Source organism: Myxocyprinus asiaticus, chromosome 40 (genome assembly GCF_019703515.2).
Source record: "Myxocyprinus asiaticus isolate MX2 ecotype Aquarium Trade chromosome 40, UBuf_Myxa_2, whole genome shotgun sequence".
NCBI lineage: Eukaryota > Metazoa > Chordata > Actinopteri > Cypriniformes > Catostomidae > Myxocyprinus > Myxocyprinus asiaticus.
The window spans coordinates 31338946-31351280 of record NC_059383.1 but is presented as its reverse complement, the minus strand read 5'-3'; the positions used below and the strand labels follow the sequence as shown (position 1 = coordinate 31351280).

The 12335-nt window shown below is 39.4% G+C and overlaps 1 protein-coding gene across 2 annotated transcripts in view; it reads right to left on the bottom strand.

The window, feature by feature from the left end:
* LOC127430575 (microtubule organization protein AKNA-like) overlaps nucleotides 1-12335 on the bottom strand; it is a 37536-nt gene that overhangs the window by 5821 nt on the left and 19380 nt on the right. For both annotated transcript variants that reach the window (XR_007895459.1, XM_051680424.1), the window contains exons 5-16: nucleotides 11665-11965; nucleotides 11207-11281; nucleotides 6653-6803; nucleotides 6271-6398; nucleotides 6072-6131; nucleotides 5734-5852; nucleotides 5461-5626; nucleotides 5034-5203; nucleotides 4762-4929; nucleotides 2646-2892; nucleotides 2406-2509; nucleotides 618-910 (exon numbers count right to left, since the gene is read on the bottom strand). Coding sequence is in view for 1 of the 2 variants with exons in the window: in XM_051680424.1 (XP_051536384.1) it covers nucleotides 618-910; nucleotides 2406-2509; nucleotides 2646-2892; nucleotides 4762-4929; nucleotides 5034-5203; nucleotides 5461-5626; nucleotides 5734-5852; nucleotides 6072-6131; nucleotides 6271-6398; nucleotides 6653-6803; nucleotides 11207-11281; nucleotides 11665-11965 (1982 nt within the window). In the remaining variant the exon portion in view is untranslated. The remainder of the gene's footprint in view (nucleotides 1-617; nucleotides 911-2405; nucleotides 2510-2645; nucleotides 2893-4761; nucleotides 4930-5033; nucleotides 5204-5460; nucleotides 5627-5733; nucleotides 5853-6071; nucleotides 6132-6270; nucleotides 6399-6652; nucleotides 6804-11206; nucleotides 11282-11664; nucleotides 11966-12335) is intronic.

Below are 12335 nucleotides of genomic sequence, written 5' to 3'. Positions count from 1 at the left end.
AGTTTTATATCATTTTATCTCACATTCACAGTTGTCAAGAAAATGTAAAATATTTAATGTTATACTGTATATTATATATATATATATAAAAACAGTAAAAACACAGTAAAAACCTAGATAAACATCAGGTTTCCAAACAAGGAATCAGGGAATGTTTTCCATGCATTTTTTCACTAAATGGACACAAGAAAGGATTATATTTAATTATATGAATTTAAATGCACCAATTTGACAATACATTTTTATGAAAAGATTTTAATACATTCAAAATTCCCATGTGAACACTTCTTGGAACATCACTGAAAGAGGCAGCTTGGACTCTCAAATGAGGTTTTTGCTACCGAAGTTTAAATGAGAGACATTATCTGTCTACTATCTATCCTCTATACTATACTATCTACTATCTCAAACATTTCTGTCCTAACACTCTCATACCCGCAAGTTGCAAGACTAATGGCACACCCTTTGGGAAAGTTAAAGGCCAAATAAAAAGCACATTAAGTTTGTTGCGATGCACACAATGTTGTCTATCACCAGCAAAATCATCACAAATACATTGTGAATATTTAATATATTTCCCAGCCCTAGTATCAAGACTATTCTTTTGTAATGCCCACCCTGGTCAATGCTATGCTCTGATTGGCTGGTCAGGCTGCTCGTCCAGGGCTGTAGAGTGCAATCGGGCCAATGAAAGGGGGATATAGAGGTAGCAAGGGTAGAAACAGAACACCTTTCCTCCCTTCCTCTCCTCCTGACAGGATCTGTGTGTCCTCCAGATGCCCTGAGGTGTTGTACTGGAGGATCCAGAGAAGGATGTGAGCGAGAGGGGGAAATCCACAAAGACTGCCCAGAGGGTGGAGTAGACTCTGACCTTACTGTGCTCTTGTGTGGAGCTGATGGCTTGATGGAACTAGACAAGATATCACAGAGAATTTGATGGCATAAATAAACACACACACACACACACACACACACACCCAAACACACACAAACCCATCAAGATCTACTGTAAATTCCCTAGAACAAAATTTAAAACTCGATATTTGTGCTTGCCTATGCAATGGTAATTTCTCTGATTTGAGGTATCATTCATGTCCACAACACAAACAGTGCAGGAGGAGTTTGTGCCAAAATTAGATATTTAAAGGTGCAGTATGTAAGATTCAGAAACCCTTGTTATTAATGACACCTGTGGCCGTTAAGTGAACTGCAGCCAGCTACCTGTTGCTCGTGCTGGTGCACACACTCCATAGGGACGCGAGCAAGCGAGCATCGGCCAAAACAATGACGTAACATACAGATGAGGTAGCATAATTCAAATTACACAGTTATGATTGTTTTATTACAAACTTTGAGACTAAACTAAAACTACTTATCAGCTAACATAGCATACTGATACACACATACAGCTACATACTACCAAACTATACCAGACAGTTTACTGTTGCACTGCACTGTTATGTTGCACGATTGTATGTTTTGTATGTCATATGTTGTACTACAGTCAAGAAACCAGCATATTTGCTTAAATTTATCCTGTATACCTGACATTTAGTATAAAAAGAAGATCGTTGAAATTATTTGTAAGTTACGAAGCAAGGTAACTTGCAATTCGTCAGCGTTAGCAGGCAAGATCAAGTTAGCTAAAATTACACACATCAATCCTTAAGGCACTATATTTCACATGCTTTGCAGTTATGTAAGCTTACCTGTCCAATAAGTAGAACGCCAATTCATGATCGGTTTTGATCCCCAAAACCGAATGAAGTTCCCTCCAGGAATCAAATGCCCTGCCGATGTTCACTCTAGTTTTCGCTCGACCACGATCACGTTCCCGCTTAGCCAGATGGGAGTCAGTAGATACATTTGTTATATTTTTGGCTTACTCTGAGTTTGTGTAGGAGTCGGTGTTGTGCTGGGAGCCGGACACTTGCTGGATTCCATCTCTAAGATAACATTACCTAGTGTTGCAGTTTGTTGTCGCTGTTGAATAGTGGAAGAGAAGCACTGAGGCAAGGCACTTGGGAGCGCACATAAACATCACATCCTTTGGATTTTCGTGGCAAAACCGACCTGCTCCCTTCACATGAAAATCAGTCTACAGGCTTTAATAGGCAACCTAGGAAGTTCTGGAAGGGCTCATTTTTCAAGTTGCGTTACAAGCCGCTCACACAATGGCAAAAAAAAAAAAATAAAAAGGTGAATATTACATGAAAATTGTTACATACTGCACCTTTAAGGATAGAGGTTTGTACTTATCCCAAACCCTAAGTATGAGTCATAATAATAGTGATCCTTGCCTTAGTAAATCACCATTAACTCATTACAGTTTACTGAATTCGTATTTAGTCCTTAGATAAGTGTAATAGTGAATAGGCAGAGATGCTTTACAGTGAAGATTATACCTCACTACTGTCCTCTGCTGGAGAAAACTATGAGCTGCAGGAGTGAGCTGACTGCTCTCAGAACCCATGAATCCACTGTCTGTTTCTAGAGACATGACCCCATCCTACAGTGTCAAAAATACATGAGAAAACTATTATTCTTGAACATTAAGGCTTCATATTTTGATATGACAAATAGCATTAATCAGTGGACAAAACTGTTGCTCATTATAAAGGAGCAGACCAATATCAGTCACTGACCAGAGGGGGCGCTCTAACAATCTTGGCCTTTGCTTTCAAGTCCTTATTTCCAGGCTCTGCGCTCTCTGCCAGGCTGGTCATGCTGCTGCTGCGAGTCCTCCTGTTCCCTGCTGTTTTTCTCTCTCTGTCCGGATGCCCTAGCAACAGTGAGGGGTGGCAAAGAGCCTCTGGGCGAGTTTCCATAAAGTCACACACCTGTGGCCTGACAGATGGGCCAGAGGGAGGGACACAATCTGTTGCTGGTTGCCTAAATAAAAGCATGGAGAGGTGAATGAGTGAGAGAGCAAATAGCCAGGTGTTGACACGTTTATAATGGACACGCTATGGATTGAACTTCAACTGCCTTTGATTACCTTGCGCAAACCTGACAACTACCAATAGCTGATTTTCAGATCACAAACACACACATACGTATATCCTCATTGTTTTCACTGTGACATTGTTTTATTACGATGAATCTAGAGCGCTATGAGCGATAAATATTCTTTTCTATGTTAATCTTGTTTATTTGTCCTAACCAGCCACAAACGCGACATGGCAAGATATTTTTTGCCTGCTTAGTTTCTATTGCCAATTGTGTTATTATGAGATGTTCTGATTTTGTTGCTTTACCTTGCATTTTTGCTCTCAGTGAGGACAGAAATATTACTTGTTAGGACTAAAGGCCCGGGTATACTTTGTTTTTATGCATTCCGAATCGGATCATGCCCAGTCAACTGTGTTGCCTTTCAAAAGTATACTTTTTTGACCGCGAGCGAATACAAACGTGTTCGATGCATGCGCACTATGACTGCTTTGTGACACTCTTTTAGTACAGTCAACGGCAGGTGCATGCACTGACAGACGAGGACTCTCCATTTGTCGAGTAAATCCGGGCTGCATGCAGCCAGTCCGCGCATGATGATGAAATTTGTGTCACTCATACTGTGTGCGGAGCGATCAGCAACGTGTACAACCGAAGTATCGTTTGGCGTTTACTAGTTAGGACACTATAAGTGTGATGCATTTACCAAAACTGTATGGACACTATACCAAATTATCCATGAAGCTTCTAAACTAGAGCTGTCAAAATTAACGCGTTTATGCATGCGATTAATTGTAAAAGTTTAACACTTTTTCTAAATTTTTCTTAATCATGATTAAGTACATTTACCATTATTAAAGCAAAAACCAGCAAAAACATTGGTGGGATTAGGGCGGAAACTTTGCGATGTGTCTGCCCGGAGTCATTACACTGACACACAACGCACACATAACAGTGACAGGACAGGACCTCTTAATGCAATTTGTATGTACAAAACACCCCAATATGGGACTTGTGACAGAAAGCAAGTACTTTTTAGCCTCTGTAAGGCACAATTTAATTACCACAGAAACAGGTAAATTCTAAACTATCACGAAAATGCAGAATGAGACGTTGTCTGCAGCGCTTTTTATGTTTTATGAGTTTAAAGCGGTGCTTGACGCTGCATGACGTTGACGCCCTGACGCGAATCATGAACATGGCTTCATGACTGCTGTAGCAATGTGGATAGAGTTTAAGAGATTGAATGCCCATTCTAATGAATATACAACCTATGGGGGGACTAGTTATTTTAATTAGTCAAATAGTCAAGTTCCCACTTAGACTTTGGGAAACTTTAATGTTACTTGAATTGGTGCTATTTTAGTGCATTCCTATTTTTATACTGTGGAAGGCTTTGTTAGGAAAATGTTTAATAAAGCATTATATTGTTACATATCATTTTGCTTTCATTCCTAAAAAGGAAATAAATGCACTTAGACAAGAAAAGAAGTATATATAGAGTCAAATTTCAGAACTTTCAAAATCTGCAATTAATAGTCATTAACTATGGAAATATTATACGATTAATCGTGACTAAAAATGTGATACATCTCGTTTTGCTTTCTTTCCTAAAAATGAAATAAATGCACATACACATGAAATGAAGTATATATAGTCAAATTTCAGCACTTTAAAAATCTGCAATTAATCACGATTAACTATGGAAAAATTATACAATTAATCGCGACTCAAATTTGAATCGACAGACAGCACTATTCTAAACCTTTTTAAAGTTAATGTAATATTACAATAATGGAGCTCAGGACATACAGCAGAGCAGTTTTGCTCGTCACTCTGTCATTGGTAGACCTGTGTTGTTGTCTATAATCTGCAATTTCATTCCTGGGAGGAGGAGAGTCACCAGAATCCAGAGAGTCATGGCTTGTTAAAGTGACGTTTCTTTCCATCAGGCAGGGGAGCTCTTTAAAACTCTGGTAACTGGGTAAGAAGACAGCAAGAGATAGTGTGAGAGACTCAAAACACTTGATCATGCATGTGAAATTTTTGGTGAAAGAGATGTATGCAGGTCAAAGGTCACTCACCTGTCCATGAGATTCCTGAAGTCTTTCTCCACACGCTGGTGTTTGTCATAGAGAGGATGAAGTAGAGATGGAAAAATCTCATCTTCCTCTCTGTCTCCATTACTCTCTTCACTCACTGAACTCACTTCCACACCCACACAAGCCTGAGGATGAACAACTGACAGTGGGCTCTGAGAGAAAGAATAAAGAGAGAGGGAGAGAGACATAGACAGAGAAAGAGAGTCTCTAAGCCCTTATATCTTCTACCACTATCCACCCAGTACATGATGGTTACACCAGGACTCTTGGGCCCTGTTTACAACTAATACTACCATTTGATCCAATCATAAGTGGACAGCACTAAAACAATGTATTGATGCGTCTCAGCTGACCACTTGTGATCGGATCACCTCAGGTTAGTGAGGCTTAGATGTAATGTTTGAGCTACCTCAGGTAATGGTTCAGCCTCATGCATGGACACAGACAACACATCTGTGTGTGGGGGCGGAGTTAAAGGAGGTTCTGAGGTGGGTCGGTTCTGTTCAAATTGCTCCATCCACTCCTTCAGCTCCTCCAATCGCATCCCCGATCTGAAGATCTGACCCTCTAGTTCCCTATTTTACACACATGAACTCATCATTCCATAAACAGTAAGTTCAGCAAACACATCTGACCAAAAATTGTAGTTTGAAAAATTAGAGAAATGAAAATGAGAGCTCACCTGTCAGGGTCAAAGCTCACAGGCCCGCCTTGGCATTTCTGCAGCATCTGATACTGGGCTCGTGCGTCCAGGTAAGCCCTCTCCAGAGACTCCTGTCCCTCAGCCAGCGTGGAGAGACCCTACAAAGGATTCAGAATCCAGTAAAAGTGAACATCAATTCCTTATGGGTAAAATCAAGTCCTGCTCTACATATTTTTCTCATTGAATATCCTGTTTAACTCTGAAATGTCACTTTACAGAAGCAAAATGGATTGTGAGTCCCATTTCATGCTGATTTAATCAGACCCATCAAGTCTTTAAAGATTAATTTATTTCAGTGCCAAATGGAAACAAAATACCTTTATTTGTTCACATGGCATTAGCTTGCCATTCTTCAGAAGCTTTCCAAAAGCATCAACCTGTACAAGCAGAAATAAAGTGATCTGGGATTCAAAGCACCTCTGTTCATCAAAAATCATAATTCTTTTCTTGGGTTTGGCATACTTCATTGTTACAGACACCATAAAAGATCCAAACAGGTTTTCTGAAATATTATACCTGTAGCTGAAATCTGTGAGTCTGTTTGGTCAGAGTCTCAATGAGATGGTCTGCAGTAATAGATCCAGGCCTCCTGGAAGAGACAGAGTCCACAGACGAGGGGCGAGAAGAGGGTTTTCTGGACATTTCTACAATGCGAAAAACGTAATTTTGGGGTGACTCAACAAACTTTCTCAGATTGCAAAGTACATTTTGCTCTGAAGTTATTATACAAAATTTGGATTAAAATCGATACAAGGCTTTGCAAATTTTACTGTACAATATTCAAAGTAAATATTACTGGATAAAAGAGAAGTGCAACATCCTAGAGTTGTGACATTTACATGCAATTATACATTTTACAAGCATTCAGTTTCTGAGTTGGATTTTCATTGGGGTTTACCTGAGTTATGCTGTGTCAGTTGAGTAGAGCCTTTACCAAACTCTGCCCTCTGTGCTTGTGGAAAGCTGAGCGTCATGACTTTTGACCCCTCCTGAATGACACCAGACATGATAGCTGTACTGGCTTTGGGAGGATCAGAGTAGAGGTCCACCTGAAGTGAAACAAACACACACAAGACAATAAGGGTTTTACAAGTAAATGGCATTTACAACCTTTTGGACATAACATACAGATAGCAGAATTTTACATTTCTGTAAAAAGCCATACTTGCCCATGTACTACAAGCCACCAAGATACTAGGGTGTTGAAGGTTTTTACCAAGTAATTGCTATGCGTTTGACCAAGTATTCTAACCATATCCTTAGATATGGCTCTTGTCACTTCTTCAATGTAAATGCTTGGGATTATATTTTACTCCCATTTCATTGTCTGTCAGGCAAAAATAGTCAGAGAATCCACACTTAGAAAAGTAATAGCATGCCTCTCCTCAACAAGCTGCATGGTTTGATAAATCATTCATGTCTGTAGCACAAACAGTGCAAGACAAGCTACATGTCAAAGTTTAATACTTGGGGTTAAAAGTTTGTTCAGATCCCTAATCCTGAATAGTACTTCTGAGCTAAAGAAATACAGTAGCGATGCTTGCCTCTAGTAAATTTATGACTGAAAATCTGCTTTGAGAATTATCCAAGACTAAAAGCCCATTCCTATACATATACAGTATTATAATCTCAGAGAATCAAGATCATTGCCAGCATCTAGTAGGAAGTAGATGCTGGAACTACCAAAGAATTCCACCCTTGACTTGCTCATTCACCTCTCCACTGGATGGATCCCTCAGATTTACTGCAGCCTAGTGGCTGAAGCACAAAAGAAGATGGAGGAAACTCGTTCACCAAACAGGGCTCATAAAACAGGCCATTTAACATGGATGTCTCTTTCATTCAAATGTTTTATTATTGTTTCATTGAGTCTGATTTATCCTTTTCTTTGATTTGCTGGTGGTAACCTTAATTCAAGAAAAAAAAGAGTAAACTGGGTAATATTGTTAAAATGTGTAGCAAGATAGTTGGTACTGATCTTACTAATATAATGCAAGTGTATGTGACAAGAGTGACTAGGAAGGCCCAGCTAGACCTTTCTGATCCTAGTCATCCTTTGTCCACTGAGTTTTGGTTGCTTCCCTGTGGTCAAAGATACAAACATCCTCAGTGTAAAGCTGGAACCACACTAGCCGATTTTTCCAGTGATTTTCAGGTGTGAGCTTCATTTACATAATCGCCGGACAGGTGAAAGGAGATGAAGAGCGCATTAGCATCTGCCAGTGGGAGGTCATTAATCACTTGACTGTCTGAACTTCCAGCTGTTAATGGCTTAAAAAAAACACAGACTTGCTTGAAAAAAATCGTTCTGTCGCCGAGGCAGGCCTTTGTGCTCTCGTCCATTGACCAATGAGTTTCTTCTTTTAATAAAGAACTGACAAGATGTCAAGCTAATCTGAAAGTTTTCATCGCACATCATCACAAACGCTGATTGCAATCCACAGTGATTCTGTCACCAAACGTTTTTCCTGTGTTTTTCTCCTACACTAAATGACTAATGAAATCAGAAAGCAGAGACACAACAGTCTGTTTTTATTGAAAGTAATTTATTTCCACACTGAAATCTGCATGAAGACATACACATTCTATGGCAAGCCTCGAGGGGATAAATACAAAATCACACACTTTCACAAGGTAAAGTTACTTCATGAATCGCTTCCTAAATCACACTATTACAATTGTTTATGCTCACGTGGTATTCCTGGGCTATGTTCACACGTGTTTGGGATTGACAACCGTATTTACTTAAAGGAGTGAGTCTTGAAATGTCCTGTTCATACAGCAGCTTACAGTAGCAGTTGGAATACTGTCTGTATGAACGGACAACCGAATCACAACCATATTCTAACAGGTGTAACCATAGTGACGGTGACTAACGTAAATATCAAAGATGGTGACGTCCGTAACACTGGCAAGTCTTAACACAACTGATGCCACGTTATTAAATAAACTAGTCCAATCGAGGCGCGAGTTCATCCATCAGATCATAATTAACCGACAGGCTTAGAATGATTTTTTTACTGTGTGTACTCAGCATTTGTGTCACATGGCTCATGGGAGCAGCTACGGTGGGAAACAGCGGCAGAATCTTCGATGACACAGCTCATTTCTCTGTCTCCATGAGTTAACAAAACTCCCCACAAACACATGAGACAGGTGGGTACAGTGCAGCGTGACTCTCTCACATTATATGACGTGACAGACAACTAGTTGTCCAGTATGGTTCCGTTCACACAGCATGGGTTTGCCGAAAATGCGCTTGTGTGACCTGAAATTTGTGGGTGTCACTCTTGTAAATAACCGAACTGTGTGTGAAAGTAACCGTATTAAGCACACAAATAAAGGACTGACAACTGTATTCTGCTGCTGTGTAAACGTGGCTCTGTTGTTATTTTGGCAAGCTCCAGAGTGAGAGAGAGTGTTGTGGTGAGTCTGTATGTTTGTCACCCCTCCACCATACTTAATCGTCAAGTGTGTCATACCTCCGACTGAAGAGAGCGAGATCGGTGTGACACCCTCTGCCAAAATCCAGTTGTTTAGTGTCTGCTACTGTGGGGACAGCTTAAAGGAATATTCCGAGTTCAATACAAGTTAAGCTCAATCAACAGCATTTCTGGCATTATGTTGATTACCACAAAAATACATTTTGACTCGCCCATTCTTTTTTTTTTTAAAAGAAAGCAAAAATCGAGGTTACAGTGAGGCACTTACAATGAAATTTTTGAACGTTAAAATACTCACTGTTTCAAAAGTATAACCACAAGACTTTACTGTGTAAAGTTATAGATTTTACAACTCCACTGTCATGACGATGTAACGTCAACAAACCCTAAAACCCAAAAATGACTGTAAAATTACAATTAAACAACTTTACAGCTCAAATTTTAACAGAAGAATTAGTTTGTGCTTTTTATAAAATTATAAGCTTCACATTTCAGCCTTTAAATCCTCGAATAATTGGCCCCATTCACTTCCATTGTAAGTGCCTCTATGTAACCTCGATTTTTTTTTTTTTTAAGGAGGTACGAGTCAAAATTATTTTTTTGTAATCAACATTATGCTACAAATGCTGTCGATTGAGTTTAACTTGTATTGAACCCAGAATATTCCTTTAAGACCGACAGATACAAATGCTCTTTTATTCTGGCAGTAATCACTTTTACTGTCCACTGTAATATTTCTTTTTTTCTTTTAAAATACACGAGTTTATTTGTGTGTGTACTGCTGTCTACATAAGTTGCATCTTGAGGACAATAAAGATGCAAACTCGAACATTAATGCGTGTTTTCCATAGCTAAGGGATGGGACAGCTGGCCTCACTGATAAGACACTGGGTTTGCCGACATCTAATAACACCTCACAGAAATACACTGAAAACACAGCACATCAATAGGCCACGTTATCCATGATGATTTTTCATACCCACACACGCACTCCAAGTGTGTTTATGCCTTTGCCTGCTGACTTTAGTCAAACAGAATCTAAATGGCTGTTCCCCCTCGATAAGCCCCAGAGACACTAAATCATACTGTGACCTCTGCATGACCCCTAAACCTGATGAATAAAATATGAACCATTTTGTCTTTATTACAACACTATCTATATTAACACAGGATCAAGACCAGTAAACAGATCATCAGATCTCAATTAAAACATAGTTGCATCAGTCCATGTCTAAAGTTTCAATATAAACACAAGAAAGCCACAAACTAATAAGGGATTAAAGTGAATAAACCTTTTCTCTCTCAAGATAAAAGGCAAGACAGATGGCCAGGGCATGTGGGGGAAGATGAACCTAATGAGCATTAGAGCGAATGCAAATGGTGATGCAAAAATGAACTTCTCTATAATCAGAGAAAGGCTGTTATGTATTGATGCAATCATTTTTAACTAGCAAGCAACAAGTGATGAGCTGCTTTTTTTATTAGCTAACATCTTATGTAATGGTTAAAGCAGATATGACATCACATCCTGTTTTAATCCTGGTAGGAAGACCCATAGCATAAGGCTCCAGCCAAGATCCATTTCAGGTCAGCCAAGTGATAAAGTGACACTTGACCGAGTGATATTGATTTGTGCAAATTATGTGTTTGTATGTACACTGTTCATTGCCTCAGTTTGTTACTCTTTCTCTGAAACTTTGCAGGCCTTTCATTTGAGGTAAAGCATTACAATCAGAGACTGAAAATGAGCCTGTGTTTAAACACTGTGGTGCTGCTAAAGCGAGGGCTGTGATTATGGGCATCACAAAAGAGATTGTGCATTTATTTTGTGTTGACTCAGCCTGAGGAGCCTATAAATAGATCCCGTTGACATCCGAGCAGATGAAGAGTGGAGAAAAGCCTGGTGACAGGATGGAGAGTATGGCACAGGAACGTTTAAAAACGTTTAATCGTGCACAAAACACACAAGCAAAAGCAACCAAGCAAAAACATGATGTGCAAAACCCTACCTTAGCTTCCAGGCGAAGTCTGTCAATAGTATTTTCAGCTTCTGCATACTTGGTTAACAGCCTGTTATAGTCCTCCTATAAGAGTGAGTGTGAGGAAAAAAATTGCTCAGACAAAGAAAAATAACAGCGACTGATTCATCTTTCATTTTTGCCACTTGGATAAATCTGCATGACCTCAGAGTCTATGGGTATGCAAGGAATGTTATTCAACTGACTATTTTTTAAAAACAGTTGTATGCGGTAAGTATAATACTGATTAAACAAAGTAGTAGGTGGTATGTATCTATATACGGCATAAACAGTAAGAGTAGTATGGTAGTATGACGGTCCGAAACCTGCCGATGTTAAATAACAAAACTGATTTTGCCTTTCTTTACTCAATTTTTGATCAGACTACCAAAAAGAAAGTCTTCACACTATATATTTCAGTGTGTCTTGATTGGCTCCACTGTGAATACCTGTAGCTGCTGCACCAGTGTGCTGGCCTGTTGGGGGCAGCGGAACTCCTCCGGAAATGTGCTCTTTGGAAGCTTGTGGCTCCCACTGGAGGAGGGACTTCCTGGAGACACATCAGTGCTGCTTAACAGGACCTCTCTCACAATCTCAGCAGGGGATTTGAAAATTACAGGAAGATCAGGGTGTAATGTTTTGCCATGATCAGCACTACGACTTTTGGGAGGTTTGTATCCGCCCTTCGGGAAACGAACCCTCGGCTCCACTTTGGAGAAATCAGGTAAGGGGTGACTCAGCTGACCTTTCCTTAGAATAAATACATATCAATGATTAGTGCTGAAATAAATACTCTACATACATGGACTAAATGCAGAGTATGGACTTTAGTACAGATACCACATTGCCTGTTTTAAACTTTGAACCAGAAAAGGTTACTTTAAGACAAAAGACTTTAAAGACTTTTATTTCTTGTTTTTTTGGCCTAGGTCATGTCAGCAGAAAATTTAAAAAGTAAAAATAGTTTGAGAGTTAATAAAAAGTGATGAAGGATTATGAAAACAAACATTTATTTACTTTAGTATAAAATGCTATGATGAATCATGCACAGGAAGACGCCAAGCAAATTTTTTTAAAGGAATAGTTCACCCAAAAATGAACATTCTCTCATTATTTACTC